Genomic DNA, 25704 nt, shown 5'->3' with positions numbered 1-25704 from the left:
GACTCTAATCATAGAAAAGCTCTGCTTTATTAAAAGTAAGGTTTCAAGTTCGACCCCTTGCTCAAATCAAAACCTCAACCTCAACCACCCAATTGGGATAGGGGGGGGGGGGGAGAAACAAGATTAAATTTGGATTTAATACGATGAAATTATAGTAAATAAATTAGCCGTTAGAGGGTAAATATTTCAAATTGTTCTTAAATTTATACTTTCATCATTCATTGGTAAAAAAAGTTAAAAATTATATTTCAAGTTTTAGAAACCTATTTTTAAGAAAAGTTACATTTGAGACGAATTGATTTCACAAAGTATTCGGTAATGTAGAAAACAAACAAAATTGCTTCAAAGTTACATATTGAAAGTTGGAATATATGAATCTTCAGTGATACTATATTCTCTTTATAACACTTTATGAAGGCTTTTTGGCCAATTATATTATAGATAATAAAACAAAATAATATCAATCATACTGATACCCAACTTAACCTAGCTAATGTAACCTATCAAAATCTAATATAACAAGAATGACAATATTCATAAAAGCAAAGCACTAAAATGGTAGGACAAACGGACATTAACACTTGTATATGGTCAAAACTGGATAATCAGAAAATATATGTATACATTTGTTGAAAAAATGCTTGATACAGGATAATGTTTATAGACATACTTACGTTTTTAGGACTTCATTATAGTTACTTCGCTTATTATATTGTACTTTATTTTACTATTGTCCCAGGAATCAATATACAAAAACCAAATCAATCGGATAATTAGATCACATAAAAATTTGTTGTTAAAAAAGTAAAAAAATCAACATGTTTAAAATGAACGTACGGACGTTCTGGTAATGATTACAGAGTTGCTGCGCTTTCTAAATCGTACCTAACTATTACAGGAATCCCCATCTAATATTTGAAATCGATAGGACAATTCTCACATGCCCCAATTAACAAAAAAGCTATCCATATGGGACCATACCCAAATTTAATTATCGCAGAAATCTAAAGGGATAAGACAATGGGAGATTGATTGATGTACATACTCAATGATGGTAAACAAAATTACCCCTTCTATAGATTACGATTAGGGGTGAACGTTTGGACACTATCCATGCAACGTAGAACGATGTCTGTTTGTTTGTAACGAAGGATCTCGCTAACCGCTGAACCGATCGGGTTCTCCTTAACAGGGTAGCTTCTCATAGTTCCCGGGAAGGTTTATAACTATTTTCTTGAGGGGTGGGACACCTAGGGGATTGGGGCAAAGCCACTTGTAGTTAATAAACCAACCAATCAAAATTCAATAAAAGTCCTCAAAAAATATGAACGTTATCATAAAACTAGTAAGTAGTAAAGAGGAGGGGACTCGAGTATTATTATTATAAAGTCTCCTGTATTTATTTAAATGTATGATTTATGGGGATTAACCCTCGGAATATGGGGGGGGGGGGGGTGGTGGTAAGTAACTGGTAACATGATATTACGGTCAGCCAAGGTGTTCGTACAGAAATGTTGTAAGAATTATTCTTTAGAAAATTCAAGCTATATTTTAAATTTGAGAACTTAAGTAACTGATATAGATATTATATTAATTATTATAAAAAAAAATTTTGTTTGGTATATTAGATAAATAAATAGCTATTTCTGATCATTGATACATCAAAGTCAAGCAATATTTTGAAAAATTAAGTATCACATATAGATATTATAAAAAAACCTTTGGTTGGTATATTAGCTACTTCTGAATCTGATGCATCATTGTAACCCCCCCCCCCCCACGCCAGAATTCATTAACAATATATGTGCACCTGTTTCTCTACTTTGTGTGTGACTCACGTATAAGATATTTTAAGAAATATGATTGGGGGGGGGGGGGGTTACATAACATTTTTAAAAAATAATACATACGGACAAACTAATAGATAGATATACAGACGAACTACAAGATAGATATACGGACAAACTAATAGATAGATATACAGACAAACTAATAGATAGATATACGGACAAACTAAAAGATAGATATACGGACAAACTAATAGATAGATATACGGACAAACTAATAGATAGATATACAGACAATCTAATAGATAGATATACAGACAATCTAATAGATAGATATACGGACAAACTAATAGATAGATATACGGACAAACTAATAGATAGATATACGGACAAACTAATAGATAGATATATGGACAAACTAATGGATAGATAATTAGATTAAGGTTTAATAAAACATTAATTCACAAAAAATTTGTTTCATTAAATTGAGTGTCCAAACGTTTCAACCGCTAAATCTAATCTACAGAAGGGGTAATTTTGTGTATCATCATTGGGGATAGACATCAATTTATCGCTCATTGTCTTATACCTTTAGCTTTATATAAAAAAGAAGTATTAAAACAATTTTTATCAGAAGCAGTTTTGGGAAATTCGCATATTTTGCAAATGGAGTATTAGTAGAAAATTAGGATCATGGAAAGAAAAACGAAGTTGCGGGCTTCATCGTACGTTCACAGTAGCTTATGAAGATTAGGTTAGGTTAGGTAAAGTAAATTTTAATGATTACCCGACAGGGTTAGAAAATATGCACCGCTTTTTGCTTCTTATAATTTCGGTATTTTTTAATTAACGTTAAGCTACAAAAAAAGCCAAGAAAGTTCTAGAAAATATGCCAAGGTTCCGTGATTCCTAATCATGCAAATCACATGATATTTAGCTAAAAAATATTTTATATTCTGTCCAGAAGGGTAGTGAGATATTACAGAATTTTAATATTTTATATCCCCTATATTTTGGACTATTTCACACCTCTCGGACAAGGGTCAGTATATACTCGTATATGGAAATATAATAATAAACCCCTTACACCCGATATTATCAGACTTTTTCCCACGGACCCCAAATAAAACGAAAATTAGCCGTTTATTGCCCTAACTTGAACATTTACAGAGTCAAAATAATATTTGAAACTTCACATATGACTGCAATCAGCTTATTCTTAATCAATATTAATAATTTGCTTTTTCAAAGCCAAATTACTTCGCCTATTATTAGATGATAACTTTTTTAGGTGACAAGGCATTCTCCCTATCACATTATAAAAGTCATGTTAAAAAAAGCATTACTTAACGTTCTATTTTAAGGATTCAAACACTTCATTTCTTAAAAACAGTGGTCGAAGCTCGCTATTCTTATAACGCATACTATTAGAAAATAACAATATAAGGCTGTAGTAGTTTCAGGACGAATGGACGTTCGGATTACCAGTTATATATTAGCTACGATAAACTACTCTATTTAAACACACCAAACACAATAAAACAAGGATGACAACATCCATAAAAGCGAAGCACCGAAACGGAAGTGAAAAACAGACATGAACACTTATATAGTGTCTGAACTGAATAATCAGAATATAAATTTATAAGAGTCGAAGCAAAATTGTAAGTAAATTTGTTGAAAAACTGCTTTATACAGGATAATGTTTATGGACATACTTACATTTTTAGGACTTGATTATAGAGTTGCTTCGCTTATAAAATTATACTTTGTTGTCCCAGGAATCAATATACCAAAAATCAGATGAATCGGATGATTAGATCACATAAAAATTTGTTGTTAAAAAAGTAAAAAAAATCAACATGTTTAAAATGGACGTACGGAAATTTTGGTAATTATTATAGAGTTGCTACGCTTACTAAATCGTACCTAACTACTAAGAAATCACCATGCAAAATTTGAAATCGATAGGACAATTCTAACATGCCTAAATTAACGAAAAAAGCTATTCGTTACGGACGGACGGACGGACCGACCCTAATTATAGAAAAGCTTCGCTTTTAAAAAGAACATACATCCTTTTTTATATTGAACAAGCAACAATGACATTTACTGATCAATAGATTAAAAATGAACAACATAAAAGAATTTCGCACAATAAGATATCTTTTAAGATGTAGAAAAATATGTTTGTTCGAGCATTGTTTATGCCTAGAATGGCCTGCAACAAGCAACTTTTTTTGATAGCGAAGTTACTCTATCAGTCAAATGGTCTGTGGGTCTAGTTTGTACAAATAAACAATAATATCAATAGTATTCTCATAGTAAAATGTCAAGGAAAGCTAAACGTAAAAAAATTTATAGCCAAGACAAGAAAAGGGATCTATGTCTGTCTGTAACAAAGGATTTAGCTCACCGCTAAACCGATATGGTTCTCCTTTACAGGGTAGCATCTCATAGGTCCTGGGAAGGTCATAACTATTTTGGGATATTTTTTTTTGGGGGGGTGCTCCTTTTTATTGTTGTCATCCTTGTTTTATCCAAGGTTTTGGTTGCATCTAAACTGTGAGGGAATCAAGAGAATTGGAGCCTATGTTCATATTTATGTTATTGTCTATGTGTCCGTCCCTAAATATCTTACAAAAAGCCTGGCAGTAAATAGGTAATAAGATTAATATATGATTTTCAGTGTGTCTCTGTCTCAACCATGACACTTTGGTTGAGCTTGACTTCCGAATTAGCGGGAAGTTCTCGAGATCTGTTGGCGAACATACAAACCCCCAATACCAGGAACCATCAAGTTTCAACAGCAGGTTTGAATATAGATTTATTGATGAAATTATTTCAAAGTCCTGAAATTACAAAATCAATTAGTTCATAATTCCAGTTATTTATAACCACGTAATCTTAATTGCTTTTTAAAATCATTTTTCTCTACGGTTAAGAATCTTTGGAAACTTTGGCTTTAAAGGAAAATTATTTGGTTTAATAAATCATTGTTAAATGCAAAAATAAAGGCACATAAAAAATTACTAAAACATATATTAATCATAATTAAGTTTCATGCTTAGCTGGCTAAAGCCTTTTTAAAACTACATATAATCGTCCTATACACCATTCTTCTTAATAAAATTAACAAATTCTACCTGAAGTTCTTATGGTTTCAAATCCCTGGTATACTAGGGTCGTTCACACACTATGAGACCAATGATAGGCCCAATTTTGTTCTCCGAAATCTTCACACACTCATATCTCATTCAAAAGTAAGAAACGTGGGCGCATATAAACAATCCATGCCGCGTCTATTACTGAAGGAAAGTCAAAAAAGACGACATTTGCGCTTAATTTAGGATAATGATAAGGAATTAATTTCGAACTTGATAAACACAAAGCTTCCTCGAAAAGAGGTTAAGACAGTCTCAGAACTGGTTCTAATCCAGCAGATAATAATCGGTTTTGAAACCATACTGGAAAAGAAGTAGTAAGTGTAAAAACTATGTAGATTAGTCTCAGGGGTCAATATATTTCAATGAATGCAATGATATGACTTTATTTGATTGTAATAAAATTTTCAAGAATAAAAATATCCACGGCTCCACTTCTCTGAGTTGCAACACATCCCAATTTGGCACAGTGACATGTCATGGCATACTTTTGGATAATTAAATGCCTACTAAATATGTACTGTATTACTTATAAAGGTTTCATACGACGTAACTCATGTAACGAGGTATAGCTAAGATTCTAAAGCCTAAAATATAGCAGCTGCACTACTTTATATCTGTTAGAAATAAAGGACAATGAAAAAAAACCGAAGTAGCGGGTTTCTTTGTTTTTTCACAGTAGCTTTTCTCGTATTTCTAGCCCCTGTGGGATGATCTGAACCCGCGGGAACTATTTCCTAACCCTGCTGGGCAATCATTAACATTTACCTAACCTAACCTAACCTAAAATATAACCTATCAAAAGCTGCTGTGAAAATATGACGAAACCCGATACTTCGTTTTCTTTCCATGATCCGAAATAACATTTAACAGACATATCTATATTGGCCATGAACAGGATCTTACCTATTTCTAAAAGCAAAGCTTTTCTGTAATTAGGGTCGGTCCGTCCGTACTTCCGTACGTCTGTCCGTAACGGATAGCTTTTTTTCGTTCATTTAGAATGTTAGAATTTTCCTATTGATTTCAAACTTTACATGGTGATTCCTGTAGTAGTTAGGTACGATTTAGAAAGCGTAGCAACTCTATAATCATTACCAGAATGTCCATTTTAAACATGTTGATTTTTTTACTTTTTTTAACAACATATTTTTATGTGATCTAATAATTCGATTGATCTGCTTTTTGGTATACTGATTCCAGAAATAACCAAATACAATATTATAAGCGAAGCAACTCTATAATCAAGTCCTAAAAATGTAAGTATGTCCATAAACATTATTCTGTATTAAGCAGTTTTTCATCAAATTTACTTACAATATTGCTTCGACTCTTATACATTTATATTCTGATTATTCAGTTCTGACACTATACAAGTATTAATGTCCGTTTGTTCTTCCGTTTCAGTGCTTCGTTTTTTTTGGATGTTGTCATTTATTTATCAAAAATAGTTTACAATAAATCATAAAATGTATTATAGCAGGTGTGAATATTAAATCATAAAAATAAAAGTTATCAACTTATTTTCTCGTATTCATTCGAATCCGGTGGATAGGAACCGGTTCTCATCCATACGAAAAAACTATGTCTAGCATCGTATTATATCCAGCTTTCTACGAATATAAAAATGTACAATCATAAGATTAAAACCAGCTTTTTTTAGCCCGTGCCTACGGCACCTAGGGGCTAAAAAACTGGTATTAATCTTATAATTGTACATTCTATATCTGCGGAAAGCCGTTTATAATACGATGCGAGAAATAACTAATCTTTCATGTTAATCACAGGAATAAAGAGATAGATCAATGGATGTAGAATATATGTGGATATTATGTCAGGGGAAATTTTATTTTGTCAATTTAGGTTGCAATTTCCCCTGTCAGTCATTGGTCAATTCGTTCATCCAGTAATAAAGAAGGGAATGGGGTAAAGGTAAGGGAAAGGGTAAATCTTTATTTTAGCCCGCCGCGTGATACAGTTTAATAGAGATTATGAAAATCTAGGTTAAGATCCAAATAATAATATTCATTGATAGATCAATACAAGACAATTTAAGTTTATTATTTATTCTGTTTTCTGTCAAATTTTGAAATGTATATTTAAGGGATGCAGGTATAGGTCACTACCAAATATATAAATCTTCCCTTTATCCCTGGATATTAAGAATAAAGATTTGGTAATTTAACTAAATCCAGGTGTAACTTTATGTCCGCCCATATATTCAAATTTATAAGTATGGATAAAACAATTAAAAAATATAAAATGAAGCAACATATATAATGGAATTTATCAAATAAATATAGTTGAAAAAAATTATCTTTATTGTAAACTGAGTATTAGTTTTCCCTCTAAGGGCCTTTTCATATTATAAAATAGATATAAACGCAAATGACAAACTCATATGAAAATATGTTATATCCATAATATTTAAATCCAATGTTTTTTTGCAAATTAATTCTAAATATTCGTAAAGATTAAACTTGACTTTGTTTTAGATAAAAATACAGGAGTTTTTACAATACAACTTTAACAAAATATTAGGAACATATTTACAAAAAAGAATAAGTATGGCCATATGAAGTGCAGCAAAAAATAAGAAATCTCAAATAAAGATTCTTACCTTTACTGTTTACAACTTTATCTTTTACATAAATGCTTTAGTATAATAAAACAAATTTAACCATAAACCAAAAATTTTTCTATATTTGATGTTTTATTTGAATTTGAAAACTTGACATTGTTCTAGATAATACATTAAAGTGAAGTGAGTGATTCTTTTGTCTTCAAATCTTTTAATATTTGCAATAGGTAATCTTTACAATTAAAAACTTTAATTATCTAAATTAACTGAAAAGGGTACTTCTGTATTATAATAATAAAAAAAACATGAAAATTCTATTTAAAAAGTCCAAATTTCATTATCACAAATTGAATTTTTTTTCCAAGTCCAAACATCTGTCGGGTTGTCAGTCGTGTTATTGAACGCAAGAATTTATCGGTGTTATCCTCTTAGGATTTTTTTCTCCAAATTTGAAAATTTTGGTTTCTAACTTGTACCCAACTCCTATAGGAATCATCATGCAAAGTTTGAAATCGATAGGATAATTCTAACATGCCTAAATTAACGAAAAGAGCTATCCGTTACGTAAGGACGTACGTTCGGACCGACCCTAATTATAGAAAAGCTTCGCTTTAAAAAAAAATACGAAACAGACATTTGGAATTAAAGAGTATCTACGCAATTAAAAATTCAAGCACATTAAAGATTTATAAAAGTCCAGGGAAAAGGGAATGTGATTCTGACAAACAATTCTAAAGGAAAATTTCCCCACAACTCCCTTCTTTTTTAACTCCCCTTCTTACCCACTCCCCTTCAGTTACGTCAAAACAAGTTTTACTTCAACTTTACTCCAACAAAATATTAAATTTTGCCGCATTTTCAATTGGAATTAATTGGCTGAATAGCAGCCCCTGATAAAAGTCTAACGTCATTATAATAAATTTTAATAAATTAAATAAGGATAATACCCAAAATAATCCCCTCTAACAAGATTTAAGATATTATTGTGTATTGTTATGTTCAAAAATAAACTTTAAAACAGAAAAAATCCTTGAACCCAAAACCTACGCTATCACAAAGTTACAAAATATTAAAAACTAAGACACTGTTTTAAAAAGAGTTTTTTTTTTAAATGTATCAATACGTGTATGACTTTTTACAAGTAAAGATATGATGAAATTGTCCTATAGATTTGAAACAATGAATTGTTGTATCCCAGTAGCCCGTGTAATTTTCCTAAAAGCGTAGTAACTCCACATATATTTGTAGATAACTCGTCTGTTGTAGCTATTTCTTTTGTTTTAAGGTGCTTTCACTCAAACCTATTTGTTAAACGCCGACACCCCCCATTTTATTGTTTAATTTTTAAGAAAACTTATTCAATCCTCTGCAGTTGCTATAACCCATGTCAAGATACAAATCAAGGGAAACCGCCAGTTAAGAAGTTTTTTTAACAAAAAATATTTGAATTATAGAAATACCTAATCTTCAAGCTCTTAGAAAAAGGTACAATAAGATTATTATGTGAAGAGAGAGAAGGACCTAGCAATTAAAGCTAGCTAGGCAATCATGAAATATCTCAACCTCATGTCTATTCAAAATATTCACGTTTTTACGATACAACAGATGCAATATTTGTAAATAAAATCTATTTAATAAAATACGGCAGGATCAAAGAGTAATTTATTAAAATCTTTTGAGTCAAATTGTTAAGTTATACATTTTTCAAATAGTCTGCTTATACATCTATAGAAATACATTTTAAACTAAAAATATATTGCTTAATAATAAATATAATGCATTAAATTCTTGGTTTTACTTAAGGTTGATTTTACAATAAGGGTTAAATCAAATATAGAATAGCGTGATTTAGTCTATTTTATCCTTTTGAAAGCAGTATTAAATTTAGGACCGATTAAAAACTATTTCAAATAGATTAATTAAAATTTAATTCTCTTAAAGGCCAAAAACTCAAAAACAAAGCTTTAAAATAATAAAAAAAATTTAAAAATATTGCCAAATTCAACTGTTGTGTAAAAACACACCTGACATTTTAAATGAGAAGATTTTAGAATATTTTAGTTGGAAATGAAAGTGATTGTTTAAATGTCTAGTTTCCTGCTCTAAACTATCTTATTAGGGAATTGTCAAAAAAACAAAGGATTAATTATACTTGTGTAGTTGTATGAATTTTTATTATGTAAACTACGTAGTATCTTAATTTAACTTCAGAAACAAATAAAATGTTCAAACAGTATATTTTGTGTTATTTTATTTGAATATTGTACATTTGAGCTCTTCATAGAGCTTTTGAATTATGACACATTGTACTTATGATATTTTTACTCATCAAAAAAGGTGTTTTTAATTGATATTTTTTTGTCTAAAATATAGTTGTTTTTTGAAAGGATTCATAACTTTATGAACAATAATAATTATTAATATAATGCTATAAAACCAAACTATCGACTACACCATACCTCTAAACTTGAGATAACTGATTTCTCTCCTAGCCTCAAAAGACTACAGGCTACGCACCTAGAGGCTTATAGCACTTGAAGTGGGGGAGGTAAGTCGACCTTTACTCAATTTTAATTTCAGTATTTAAAAAAATCAAAAGCTTTGGAGGTAAGTTCTTTTTTTTCTATTAGTATTATTTTAGGGAGTGTTGTGGTACCGTCCCACAAATAGTTATAAACCTTTCCAGGAACTGTTAGAAGCTACAGTGTAATTGGGAAGAGAACCATATAAGTTCAGTGGTTAGCAACTTTTTTAAAGAGACAGACAGACAGACAGAGATACTGTTACTTTTACATAAGACTTACGCCTCATCAATAATACTATCATGACTTCAAAATTATGTTAATTGAATAATACCATAAAACACATATTATGCAAGAATTCCACCACTATTAAACTTGAGATTTGATAAAAATAAATAAAGTAACTAACCTGATATAGCCATTTCATCATGAAGCTCTACAATGACCCTGCCCGCCAGAAACTGGCCAGGAAAGTACAGCAGGTTCGAGTTGTCAAACAGGATCAGAAATTTAGTCAACCTCCTTTCGGGAGTCATCTTATCGCTCATAATAAATTTCCTCACTTTTTAAATTTTTTGTGTGTTAAAACTTTAAAAAAGTACCAAATCACGTCACGGTAAAAATCACATAAACAATATTATTGTATTGTAAAAAGAAAAAATAACAAATATAATGTTATATTTATATTTGGATTTTCTTCAAGTCACTATATTTACAAAATTTCCTTTTTTGTCTTCTCAAAATATACAAAAAAAGACAAAGAATTTTGGAAAATCACTTTGAATTTTTAGCTTGTATTATGCCTTCAATTGCAGCCTCATTTGGGCATAATATTATTAAACCTTTTTATTTCACAAAGTCAATTTAAAACCATGCATAGCAGGCACGTTAATGTCACCAAGCCAAAGTGTTTAATTGTAGGTACCAAATTAGTCTGAAAAGCACAGGTGTGCGAAAGAAATTTAAAAAGCCTGTTTTTCTTTTTCTATGTTGTTGTGTGAAGTTGTTTTATGGGTATTACTACGTGAAGCACAGAAGCACAGCTTTACGAGCGTGCAAGCGCGCAACTATGACTGAGATATTATACTAAGGAACAGAGAGACCAAATAAATAGGCCTGTTTTTCAACAGAGTCAACATTTTTTAGTATTTTTTTGTTAAAATAAAGCTATTAATATTTATGTGTTTAAAACCCACTTTTAATGTGTAAAAAAGGCTGGAAAAGATCAGGAAAGTAGCCTAAAACCAACCAAAGACATTGATAAAGCTTCCCTAAAAAGAACAACAAATACGGGCCAAAATTTCCCAAGATCTTTAGCTTTGACAATAACAAACCGCAATTCTTAAAATATAGTTTAGGAAACTGTTCAGATAAAATGAAACTAACAAAAATTGAACTGTTATTATTTTGACTGTATATAAGTATTGTAACCATGCACGGCCTTATTTATAATAAGAAATTTTTGTAGATAATGCGGTGCTTCTGTTAAGAAGAGATACTGGTTTCTTCAGTGGAGCGTAGGGCGCACACACGCACATAACCATCCTCCCCCCCTAGTATATGCCCCCCCTCCCCTATACACACTTCTATCTAAACGCGCCGCACGTATATTCATTGGGGGCGAAAATATTTGGGCACACTACTAACACACACACTATACTAGGCATACATTATGATTATGTGTATGTGTGTGTGTGTGTGTGCGAGTGTGTGTGTGTGTGTGTGTGTGTGTGGGTATATTTGTGTGATCAAGTGGGTGTTTGTGTGTGAGTCTGGTTTGCTCAACCTTAGATAATTGTCTTTTCAACAAGCATTGAAACTTTTTTCAATAGCAAATTTCATTTTTAATAGAATCCTTAAACCAATTATGCATTGATATTAGATACATAATAAGATGAACGTTAGTTTTGATTCATTCATATTATGACTTTGAGTTATGTATGTTTTTTTGAGAGCAAAAGAGGTTAATTGGTCTATAAACATTGTACAAACCCATATATTGAACAAACTCCTTCATTCCATGACTCTTGTCTGTACGTTTTTTCTTTGAATTGTTGCACCTGTTCATTATCTAAGATTAGCTTTGCTAATTTGTGGGGACGCCTCCTAAGGAGATACCTAGAGAAAGAATGAGTGAGGAAAATGAGAGGACACTCCCCCCCCCCTCTGTCCACCCCATTGCATGGTATGGCAGAGGTTAATTTTCACATTTTCTCAGGGAGGAAGGAGGCAATGATGCTTAAATTAATTGATAACCCCTCCATCTTACTCAAACACAAAAAAAAGCTAGAATTTCCATATATAACAACATAAGTAATAAAAATTAAACGTCAATTGTCTTATCTCTGAATTCCTGTTTTTCTATCCAGAAATTAGACAAATAATCTGCACATATTACACATATTAAAGCCATTTTGGTTAATTGTTCTTTATCGTTATAATGAGAACATTTATGACAATTACAATAAAGTTCTTTAATTTCATAAGTTACAAGTGGCTGCGCATCTAACTTCTAGGGGCAATGTATTAGAAGATGAAAGAGGTGGTCAATTAGCATAAAACCATCTCAATACATAATTTTAAAAATGGCTTAAAAACCATGCTTGGCCTATGAGAAGTGTACATGAATGTGGGGCTTAATAAATAATAAACACAAAGATTCAATTTTTCTCTTTTCTCGTTTTTTTTTTTACAAAAGTATTTCTAAGTTTACTTAGTATTATCTATAATACAAAGTAGAACGATGTCTGTCTGTCCGTCTGTCTGTCCGTCTGAAGCTTAAGATCTCAGTAACCACTGAACCGATTGGGCTCTATTCTTCAGGGAATATACCTACTGGTCCTGTGATGGTTTTAAGCTATTTTCTTGGGGGGTGGGACACCCCCAACCCCCCCAAAAAATTAAAAATACCCCCCCCCAAAAAAAAATTTGTTTTACTTTTTCTTTTTAAATCTAAAATACGAAAAATTAGGTTGATCAAACCTCTTAAGAGGGGCAAAGCCCCTAGAGGCTAGGGGCGAAGCCGCTAGTTATCAATAAAGAAATTGATGCAAAAATTTATAAAAGCTCTTATTTCAACTGCCGAAAAGTTTTTAAAAAATATAAATGATTTAGATTCACTATTATTTTTGATAAATTCAAATATTTAAAATTGTATGTGGCATCTTTAAGCTGCATTCAACAGGTGCGTGGCTGGAACAGAATCCTCACCGTCATTTACACAGCTTACAAAAGACACTCAATAAGCCTCAGCCGCAGCCACCAACAGTAACACATTGAATAATATTATAAGAATTTTTCTATGTTGAATGTATAGTTTAAAATCGAAAGGACAAATGTATTATAAAACAAACAAAATTACTCGTTCTGTAGATTAGGATTATTGAAGGAAAAGTTTAGACACAAAACATTGTGCAATCAAAGCAATCCTTATACTTAAGTAACAGGATGTCTGTCTGTGTGTTTGTATAACCGCTGAACCGGTCGGGTTCTCCTTAACAGGGTAGCTTCTCATAGGTTCCAGGAAGGTTTATAACTATTTTTGGGGAGGGTACCACTAACCTCAAAATTTTTGTTAAGCTTAGAGATTCCAACGCAGCATAGCTAGGTATCGTAGAGACTTGAAAGCAACATAGAGAGGTATCGTAGAGACTTGAACAAAAAAAAACATTTTAAGTGCCACTTAATGCCTCTAGGGGCGTAGCCGCCAGTATATAATAAAAGTCCCAAAAGTTTTTAAGCGAACGAATGATAGATTTAATCAATTTGATTTACTGTCCAACGTCTCCTCAATTCCATGTTTTAAAGAATATTTTCCAAAAATTTAATTGAATGAAAATAATTAGAATAAGTAACGGTATAAACAAAAGAAAGCCAATTTAATTACATGACACAATTGAAAATTCAAGTTTATTGCAAAGAATCAAAATTCAAACATTCAAAGGGAAAACAGAGGAAAGAGTGAAACAAATGATAATAGAGTGAAAGTAGAGGGGATTTTATTCGTTTATTTCCCCAACCATCTTCCAATTACAATGCTCTAGCAATATTTTAATGTTATTTTTTGGCTTGGATAAAAAGTTTAGTAACAGGAATATAGAATATAGATCTACTTTAAATGTCCCCGTTCCTACTATAAGATACATTAACCATAATAAATATTTAATTATTATTCTTATTTTTTTGGGGTGGGGGGGAGGGAGGGGAGGTGGTTTTATTAAGGTCATGTTGGAGACCTATCTTTAACTATTAAGGTATTCAATACAAAATCAGGCAAGTGACGGACAAATTGAATAGTGAATTAACTCTCAAAAAAAGTTCTAAACTTTTATCTATGGCAAACTTGAACAATCGATCTTCAGGTAATCATTCTAATGTATGAATAAATTTGTTGTGTGTTTGTGTCTGGATGGCCTTGCTGAATGTCACAATAACAAAAAATTATAATTAAAAACCAAGCAATATTATATGTACGGTAACAAGGATGAGAAAATCTATAAAACAAAGCAAAAAAATCAGAAGTAGAAAATATATGACATGCTGCATAATATTAAATAAAGAATTACCTTAACAAGCATAATGTTAAAATTTTCTGTCTGTAAAAAAGTACTAGTAGTAAGTTGTAATTTGGAACAGACTTATGACTTTTAGAAGCAAAAAATTGTGGATAGGAATACGTATAAGTAGATTTAAAGTGTATTTATTAAAGTCAAGAATAGATTTATTGGAGAAAATAAACACGAAACCTTGTTTTATTTTGTATGATGAAGACGGTTAAAGTAAATTACATACTAGATGCACATATCAATCGGAAAAATATTTTAAAACTGTTAATGCAAAAAAGTTTTAGAATTTAAAAAAGATATGGGGAAATATGTCGAACATATAAAAATAGCCAAAAACCTGCTAAAAGGCAGTTTGGCTGCCATTGTTTCTTTTCTTAAAACGCCAGAAATTTGATTTTAATATCTTTAACTGAAAACTTTTTGAAAATTGGACCATAAACACCAAAGATATGGGGGAAAATCTGAAAAATATAAAAATAGCCAAAAACCTGCAAAAAGGCAGTTGTCCATCATTGTTGTTTTCTTCAAACGACAGGAAATTTAATTTTGATATCTTTAACTGAAAACTTTTTGAAAATTGGACCATAAACACCAAAGATATGGGGGAAAATCTGAAAAATATAAAAATAGCCAAAAACCTGCAAAAAGGCAGTCTGACCATCATTGTTGTTTTCTTCAAACGACAGGAAATTTAATTTTGATATCTTTAACTCAAAAATTTTGAAAATCGGGCCATAAACACCAAAGATATGGGGGAAAATGTGAAAAATATGAAAATAGCCAAAAACCTGCAAAAAGGCAGTATGACCGTCATCGTTGTTTTCTTAAAATGACGGAAAATTTAATTTTGATATCTTTAACTGAAAAAATTTTGAAAATAGGACCATAAACACCAAAGATATGGGTAAAATTTGGAAAATATAAAAATAGCCTAAAACCTGCTAAAAAGCAGTCCGACCGCTATTGATGTTTAAGAGTTAATTGTGCTCCTTAATAATTGGAATGTTGTTAAAAAATTTCAGCTCTCTATCTTTTATATGAGCCGAGAAAATCACGTTTCCCCCAATTCATTAATTACGGACGGACGGACAGACGGTCGGACGGACGGACGGACAGACGGACAGACGGACATTGTGAATTATAGAGTAACTTCGCTACTAAAAAGGGGGAAATGGATAAAGCTTTTGAAAGTTGAAGAAAAATAAGGCCGGATGATTATTGAAGAGTTTTAAATTATAAGGTTAAAATTTTAGGGATCTGTAAAGGGAAGAGAAGGACAGAAATAGAAAAAAAAATAAAATAGAAATAGAAAGAAAGATAGATAGATAGATAGATAGGGAGAAAGAGAGAGAGTGAGAGAGAAAGAGAGAGAGAGAGAGAGAGAGAGAGAGAGAGAGAGAGAGAGAGAGAGAGAGAGAGAGAGAGAGAGAGAAGAGAGAGAGAGAGAGAGAGAGAGAGAGAGAGAGAGAGAGAGGGAAGAGAGAGAGAGAGAGAGAAAGAGAAAGAGAGAGAAGGAGGAAGAGAGATTTTTAAAGGAACAATTTTGTTATCTTACCACTGCACTGATTCATAGATTATTTATTTCTTAAGAATCAGCTAGGTACTCTGCTTTATATTAAAATCTATACAACAACAAAAATCAGACCATTATATTTAAAATTCTTTTTTTTATTTCAGCGTTTTATTCTCGTTGGAGTTAGGAAAAAAAGTTGAATCTTATTTTGTTTTGCTTTTCTTCTTGAAATGTGTGTAAGTAAATAGTTGGGTTTGCTAGGTAGAAATATGAATATCTGTATCATTAAGGACAATTATATCCATAAGTAGCGTAGTAACAAAATTTAAGTTTTACGAAAGTCTCATTTGTAGTGCAGCTGCTCTATAACCTATGGCCAGCTATATTAAATAACTATACCATCATTAAGGTTTTTTTTCTAATGTAATAATGTAAAGCTGTACAGGTAATAGAAAATAATGTTTTAATTTTTGCTCCCTGAACTTACACATTGAAGCCCAGCTTCTTTTGCATCTAGGATAGATTGAAAAAAGTTTTATTTTCATATACCAGGCAACGTTAAAGATATAAGTTGTAATATAGAGTATCTTCGCTGCTTTACCTGTCGGACACATTCGAAATAAAAAATTTTACTTTTTCCTAAATCAAGATAACCTAAAACTATCTTTGTCTAACGAAATGATAGATAATAAAGTATCCCCGTTGTTAAACAATATACATAACTAGCGGCTAGCCCACAAAATAGTTATAAACCTTCCAGGGACCTATGAGAAGCTACCCTGTTAAGGAGAACCCAATCGGTTCAGCGGTTAGCGAGACAATTCGGTACAGACACACAGACTTTATTATAAGGATACTTATTCCTTTTACAATGTGGAAACTGTATATTTGAATGCAAGCCTAATGAACTCGGCAACGTTTAAGACAACAGTTGTTTGTGTGGGAAAAACTTACTCACTTAGAAAAGAGGGATTCTTAGAGTGTCAATACTTTTCAACAATATACACCTTGTTTGTTTTAGACTTTGGCTTGACACAAAATTCAGAAGAATATTATAGTGCCTCATAAAAAATGACGTTATACAATACAAATTGCCAATGATAGGCCAGCATACATTTTACGGTCTAATACAATGTATACTGTTCTATCATTGGTTATTTGTATTGTATGACGTCATTTTTATCAGGCACTATAAATTGCTTCATTCAGTAATTATGTAATTTTTTGTGCTAGTTTATGAAAACACTTGCCGACCAATGATACACTAATTCCGATAATTTGATATAATTTAACAAAAGATAAATCAATTTTTAAATGGCTGTCAGTGTCTGAACGGCAGCTTTCTTTATTAGAAGCGAAGCTGTTCTTTAATTATAGTCTATACATTTGATCTTCATTAGGTTCTTTGGGCTAATTGCATGTCTAGAGAACTGAATGATTAAATCATTTAAATCATAAATCATTATTGTTGTACTTGATTACTAGCTTCGCTTTTTTGGACATTTGTAGCTTCCTTAATTTCTCCAGAAGAATGCAACAAGATAAGAGTTCTTTTAATTTTACTCATATAAATTATAAACTATAATGACAAAAACATATAATATTCTGACCCTAAATTCGCAAAACTTGAAAAGAGATTCGTAGCGGGAAACCACCACCGAGGATATAATTTCTAGAAAGCCAACTTCAACCTAAGAAATTTATAGGTAACTTATCATATGTTTTGTTATATGCTTCTCTTTATACTAGAAAAGAAATTTTTGCACGATATGATTTATCCCAGAAAAGCTGACTATTTATAGCTGACTCATTATGCGAACGAAATGAAAAAAAATATGCCATTTCCTGCCAAAATCTGTACATAACATCAACCATTACCATGGTCGGATTGTTTTTCCAGTGTTCTCCTATTGGCTGATTTTTGGGTATGTCTCTATATTATTTCTATTCTTTATTAAGAGAAACTAAATAACTGTTACATTTTATATGAACCTAGTAATAGTGTCTAACTTTTTATCTGTGTGACGTAACAAAAATCCATCTCTTTTTTAGGGGTTTCCTTTCCCACCTCCCTTCTCATCTTTCGATTTTTGTTACGTCACAAAGATAAAAAGTTAGACACTATTACTAGGTTCATTTTATAAAGACTTTCAAAATTTTACAAAAAGATTTTAGAATCATACATTGATTTAAATTCTAGATTTCTTTCTCTCAAATATTTCCTTTAAATATAAAATTACAGTTGGTATATCCCTAGAAGTTAAGAGAAAACCAACAATTTAATATCTAAATTATATCAGTCTTTTTATAGAAAAACAAGGACAAGTAAGCTAAAGTGTTGCGAAGTCAAATGTTTGTTGTGTATGTAAACAAAATAGGTGCAACTCATTACCATGCACATGAGTTAGGACTTCCAAACAAAGGTTGTGCAATCAAAGATTTGGTTGTCTGTGTGACGTCATAAAAATATGTCTATAAAGGAGGGATAAGAGGAGAAGTGAAAACACCCCTAAAAAAAGATGACTAGTAAACAAACATAATACTTAAACAAAAGTGAGTATAAACTATTGTTGAATAAAGAAAAATTCCAACAATAGTTACAATAATAGAGCATTTGTGTTAAAAAAAGACGTATAAATACGATGTACAGACAGACATACCATATTTTTATAGTAACATTGCTGACAGCAAAAAAATCTCACATATCCTGTATAATTGTATTTTGGTGTTTAATAATTTCCGCCTTAAATCCTAAATATAATTAATTGTATTTTCATTCGATATAATTTTATATCACGCCAAAAGCCAAAAAAAACTATTAGATCCAATAGAGGCATTCAAAATATTTAAAAATTTTCCGTCATATTTTTTCTTTTTTTCCCAAACCAAAAAAATATAAATCATGACTTTTTGAGTCATATCTCTAACGAGTACGTTTCATCTTCAAATTTTTTTTTTAAATTTAAAAAGTTAACTCCAATTTAACTGCTAATATGAAAATTTAATGCTTATCTTTTTAAGTTTGGCGTTTCTTAGACATAAAAATATCATTCACTTTTAAGTCTGATTTATTGAACTGGTGTTTGAGAGCGGAATTGATGGTATAACTTGTATTTCCACAATTAGGTTTGGAGAAACTATTGTGATTACATGTTTAGTGGGAAACTAAAGTGATATGTCACTTTTAGTGTGAGTGCAATACAGCCAGGGGTGTGCACAGGGTTATACCTGGGGTAAATGAAACTAAAATTGCAGGGAAGGGAGGGACAATAGGAGGTTTATTACACTAGTCTCAGAAGTTATATGGTATCGGTTTACTCGTTAACTTTAGAACTTTGAGTACTTTTATTAAAGGGGTAGTTTCACAAAAGGCATTTGAACCTAATTTAGTGAATTGTATATTTTTTCATGGTTAATTGGTTATATTTATATAGCATACATTTAAAAGAATTACAATTTTCTACCTCGTAGTTTTTAAAATATCAAGACTTGAAAATCGTCTTTTTAACTTGCATATATCACAAAAAGACGATTTTCAAGTCTTGATATTTTCAAAAGTACGTGGTAGAAAATTGAAATTCTTTCAAATATATGCCATTTAAATATAGTTTAACCCATTAACTAACAAAAAATATGCGGTTCACTAAATTTAGTTCAAATGCATTTCGTGAAACTACCCCTTTTGATTGTTTGGTTCATTAGGTTCAGTGTCCAAACGCGTCATCCACTAATTATAATCTTATAATTATAATTATAATGGTAATTTTGCGCATTATCTTTGGGTGTGTACATCATTTTATCGGGCATCGTTTTATCACTGAAAATTATGATGATTTTGACACCCCCATTGAAATTAAGGGGGTTTCAGGGGGTGTAACCGAATCACTGAAAAGGGTAGAAAATTAAACTAAAATTGTTCAAAATACAATTTCAGACCTTCTTGAGATATTTTTATGGGATATTCCCTTATGCAAGCTGCAGAATTGAAGAATACAAAAATAAATTTATGTAAAAACTCTTTATTTTTGGCCTCATTTAAAGAACGCCATGATTGGCTGTGCAGTGTGCATGGTAGGAGAGATAATTGAGTTAACTTGAACAATTTTATATTTATTATTATATGTATAAACACATTTAATTTTTTTTTTTTTTAACTATTTATTTGCGGAATACATATGTTTCTCTATAAAAATAGATCATCAGTTCCAATTAAGATGTATAAAATAAGAGTTAAAAAGATATATGTCCATGCATTTTGAATCCTTTTTAAAGACTGACTAAATGAGAAAGAAGTGTTAGAAAATTGTGCCCCCTGCGGGGTTTTTTTACTGCCTATATCCTCTTGGGGCTGGGGGGGGGGAATTAGCATCTTTATATAAAAAGGGGGAGGTGTTTAAAGGGAATCTTTAAATAGACAAAATTAGGTCATATTTATCATTTGCAGTTTTACAAATTAATACATATTATATAAAAAAATACTGCTTTGAATATGTTTCACGTCATGCACTTTGAAAGAAGGAACTTTTCTCTGTGTGGACACTTGCTGAAGATTTCATTTCTGGTGTTTAAAGTTTGTATGTTAGATTTGAAAGCTTTCATTATTTCAAAGCTTTCTGTCAAGCAAAGATTGCATTTTTTGGAATTTTGATTGTAAGGGTTTGCTAGTTTTTCAATTGACCATTCAATTTTATAGTTTGTGTTTTTCTGTCTTTGTGTTTTGATGAAATCAGATAGCTTTGTGCAAGCTGTGTCTCGTGCGAAAGAGGTTTTGTGCCTACTATATCTTTGCTTGAAAGTTGCAGAGGTTAGGCCAATATATTGATGTTGGCTCTGGTCTGAATCTAGTGTCACAGTGGCTCTATAGACCATGTTTGAAGTTTTGCATTTACCATCCATTTATATTTAGGTACTTTCCACATCCCTTTTTTTGTATCTTTTCTTTTTATTATTCCTGTTTTATTTTAAGACTGTTTAACACACCTAAAACGGAGTAGCTGCGCTTCCTTAGATAAGCCTGACAGTTGTTGTATAGCCAGGTTTTTGTAATGATATTTCATGTTCATTTACAAAAAAAATATAGACCCCCCAAAAATACATATAAAGGCGAAGGTGTTTAATCCTATTATTTTATACCTAGCCTAATTTGGATTATTATTATTCAGTATTGTGCTTACCTTTTAATAAACTTGTAAATATTTTAATCCACTGTTGTTTGTGATTTAAGAGTGAAGCATCTCTAAAATTTGCACTCGGTTTCGTTGTACTTGTCCGCAGGAGTCCGCCGTCGCAATAAATTTGTTTGAAGGATTTTTTATTTCAATAAAACCAAACTTAAAATAAAAGGTTTGATTTGTTATGTTTATCATTGGTCTATATAAACCTTTGTGACATGGTACACAAAGCTTTGATAAGTCATACAAGAGTAGGTCTAAAATGTGTTCAATTTCTAACATTTTTGACAAATCTTTTACTACTTTTTCAGTGTAATTTTATGTTATTGGATTCTAATAAATCAGGCGTTGTTGTAATAAAAACGAATATTTGAAAAAAAACCTAAAAAGTTTTTTTGTGATTTTTTTTTATCTTTTTCTTAGGTAAATTGAGAAGGAAGGAGAAAAGTTCTCTTTTTGCGTCAATAATTTCAAAGAAAGCGGGAAAATGCGACTGGACATCTGAAGAATCGATTTCAAACTTTTTTTTATTCATTTGTAAAAATAGACAGATAAGTAAATTATTTAATTTTACACTTTGATGTAATAATTTTAACCCTACTTTTGTTCTAAAATTTCGTCGACATTTTGACAGTTCACAGTTCCCAGGTACAAAAATAATACTGCCCATTCAACTTTGTCTGTGCTGCACTGAAAATAAAGCTCCAAGCCAGCAGCTAATATTATATTGTTTTTACGCAGTCACTGAGCTGTCTGTAAGGACGAACATACCCTTTTCAGAAATTGGGTGGTTATTGTATCAAAATAAGTAGAAAAACGTCTACAGAACATGTCGATATTTTTTAAGTTAGATAGTAGATATAAAATATTGAAATTGCATTTGGACAGAATGCTATCCGTTTTTACTTTCCTTAAACAAATTTCAAAATGATTAACACTTGTTTTTTTTCAGTCCGTAGAAAATGGACTAAAACCAGTCAATATATGAGAAGGAACTACCCCTTGATTCTTGCATGGTTGTCTGTGTCTCACATTTGACTTTGTAAATGTAAACAAATATCTTATACTAATATTTTCAAAAGAATAATCTTATTATTTCAATACCAAACTTTAAAATGGATTACAAACATTGGTAAACTTTTTAAAGTTTGTTTTCTATAGATATTAGGTTATGTAAATAAAAGCAACATTTACTTAAATGGCCCCATTATAGAATAGGCGGCGTTTTGGCCTATTATTATTCACATCTTTTAGAGAAAATTCAATGCATCTGATATTTACATCGCCTTGTATACTAAGCAACTTAGCATTTCCTATATAAACTTAATCCTAAGATAGTAATATTTTTTTTGTGGTTGAATGAATAAAAAAGCTCTTTCAATTAAAAGTTTATTTAAAATAATCTTTTATATTGATCTTTAAACAAGGACAAAATAAACATTGAACAAATTTTGAATAATGACTAAAATAGAGAGTAGTTGTAAAAAAGGGATTAACTGTTTCATAAATCGATAATATAACTCTAATTTGTTGAAACTCATTGTGAAAACTTATAGAGTATTTACGTTTAAAGAAAATAAGAACAAAATATTTAAAGTGTATTAAAAGAAATAAATCTTTATATAGCCTTCCTAAATGTCCACATATCAAAAAAATATGGACAACGTATGTTACACTATGAAGCCTTGCTTCAACAAGTTATTAAAGAAAATTGTGGTTTTAGCTCCGACAAAGTTGTATTACTTTACAGGCTCCAAGAGGAGAGATCAGCTAACCTGAACAAGAGATACAATTTTCAAACTTTCCAGGAAATAGCATGGCTTGGCATCTGCAACAAATAGTTAAATTCGACTAGTCTTTTATTTAGAAATAAATCCGCTGCCCCTTTTGTCTCTCAATATTTTGTTCACCTCTATCTTCAGATACAAATATGCAAACAAATAGCCTTTTTATTGGCAGCTGCGACTTTAAATTCTAGACAATCTACGGCCACTTCTAGCAACCTAATTATTCTTGTCAAGAAAACCAAGCTATTCTTAGTTTGACCACAGCAGCTAGTCATTATTACTAGTCAACCTGTTGAAACTTTTCTAGTGCCAGTCCATTACTTGAAAACCGCAAAATTAATCGTGATATTAAAATTGACCGCAGCTGCAATATTTTTTCCACTAGTATATGCATAAAACATTCCCCGGTTTAAACAAACCATTCTTTCAACAGGCTGTCGTAGATCCCCCTAAATAGTATCTCAGCCTTTTATTAGCTTCAAGGGCGCAATTTATAGGATAACTTTACATAACTTATCCAATTTAGGCAAGATACCCCACCAACCACACACACACACACACACACACACACACGGCTTAATTAAATTTTGTGCACATATTCTTTATAAAAACCTGAGATTTTAGCCTAAGTACTAAACATTTCATCCCGTTTAATTTGTGAGTTGTTATTTATTTGACTTCTTTAGGGGCAGGTTTCAGGCTTTTTTAGAAGTCCAACTTTTCAGGGGTGTAATGAGGAGCCATCAAATATCAATAATATCATTATTGTAGCAAAATTTATTATCGCATCTGGACCACAAACGATCTTTTTGAGAAAACAAAATTTGATGCATAATTTAGGTTAATTCAGTTTAATTTTTAAGAGCCCCGAAGAAATAGTCTCTATAGGGATAGGGCCATGCATGGTTACAGTCCTCCTAGAAATACGTTTTTATAAAAATAATATTAAGGGGGGGGGGGGGGGTTGGCTGGTCGTTGGTCAAGAAATAGGTTTGAGAAAAAGCCCCTGTAAATTTTCTAAAACATGTTGTTACCTTATTATTTCTGCACTGCTTATGAACATAAATAGTTCTTGCTTGCCTATGTTTTTTAGTGATACCATTTGGTAATCTACTAATTAAAGAATCACAAAGAAATTATATCAATCTACTTTTTTGACTTTATTAAGAGGATAATTATACAGGAAGAAAAAAGTTTGGCCAAAATTTTAGGCAATTTTCATAATTTTTTTTTGATAGAATTTTGTAACATCTAATTCTCTTTTTGGGTAAGATAAAAATTTACTGTTATTTCAAGGTTTTAATTAACTTATGAAATCCCTGTTGTAAAGTTTGATCACTTTTTGGCACTTTCTCAACTTATCAAAATCATTTTTACTCAAATTATGCAAATTTTAGATTCTTGTACGAAAAGAGCGAGCTTAATGGATAGAAATTTAATTTCTGTTGGTGAAGCTATTTTAAAATAAAGCAAATCTTCTCTATTAATATCTATTTTCTTATATCTTATATAGAAATAATCAAACAAAAGTTTTTAGTTGCTTAGAGTTGGTAAGTTCGTGATCAATACTAACATAAAAAAATTAGGTCAATGGAGCCATTTATAGAGAACCTTGACCTGCAAAACTTTATGGAACCTATAATCGGTTTGCACACTTACAACTATTTATATTTTTTTAAAATATATATTTTAATTTATATGTTCCTGGATGACCCAGCAGCGTTTGCAGGATCCCCCAGTAAGAGGAAAAACAAAATTCTATTTGCTACTTGTGTCAATTACAATATTCAAAATGTTAATCAATGGCCTCCAATCTTTCATTCAGAGAAAATGAGGAAGAATAATTGAAAGGGGGGGGGGGGAGGGAAGGGGTGATTGAAAAATAATAAATCTAAAAAGATGTTTCATTAACATCTAATGTAAGGAAAAGAGTGTATCAAATGTTAGAAGAAAACAAAAACTTGATGGTGTAAAATTTCAGTAAACACTTTATATCGCAATTAGAAATTGGGAACAAAAAGTATTCATTATTTTCATTTCATTTACATCGTTATAAGCACTTTAACATTAACCCATTAGTTTTCAACAGCTAAATAAATTTGATAAAAAGGTCACATTTATCCAATTTATCCAAAAGAACAAAGTTTTTTTTTAATAGATTTTTTAAAATGAAGCCAGTAATAACCAAATAGCTAAAATACTGAAATTAGGCAAAGTAAAAAGGCTTTAATATGACGTCATTTTAATAGGCACTATAAAGAGCTTTAAATTAGGATCGAGTTATGACATATCATTTAGTTTCCTCATTATGATGCCGTAGATGATAAGGTACATTTTTATTAGCTTAGTATCTACAATCTTATATAAAAGTATTAGACACCCTAAATATTGAAAAGTGCTGCTTTTCATTTTATTTTATTGTTGACGTTTGTTTGTCACTCTTGCTTATTTGCTCAACTTCACTTTATGAACGTTGACGTCCTTGTTTGTGTTTATGTATTGTAAATGTATTAGAAACCAAGTTGTTTTGATCTTAATGTTTTTATTTTCTTTGTTTTTCCTGGAAAATCAACTTTAGTTCATCTCAGTTTGGGAAAGTAATTATAATGTAAAA

The 25704-nt window shown here is 31.0% G+C and overlaps 1 protein-coding gene across 1 annotated transcript in view; it reads right to left on the bottom strand.

Moving 5' to 3' along the window:
- Positions 1-11149, bottom strand: part of Vdup1 (arrestin family protein Vdup1) — a 200718-nt gene extending 189569 nt beyond the window's left edge. The window contains exon 1 of the mRNA XM_080150764.1: positions 10464-11149. Coding sequence (XP_080006890.1) covers positions 10464-10602 — 139 coding nt within the window. The 5' untranslated portion in view covers positions 10603-11149. The remainder of the gene's footprint in view (positions 1-10463) is intronic.
- Positions 11150-25704: the final 14555 nt, after the last annotated feature.

The sequence above is a fragment of the Acartia tonsa genome, chromosome 2 (assembly GCF_053477335.1).
Source record: "Acartia tonsa isolate MP-2025a chromosome 2, ASM5347733v1, whole genome shotgun sequence".
Taxonomy (NCBI): domain Eukaryota; kingdom Metazoa; phylum Arthropoda; class Copepoda; order Calanoida; family Acartiidae; genus Acartia; species Acartia tonsa.
This window is presented reverse-complemented; position numbering and strand designations above follow the sequence as displayed.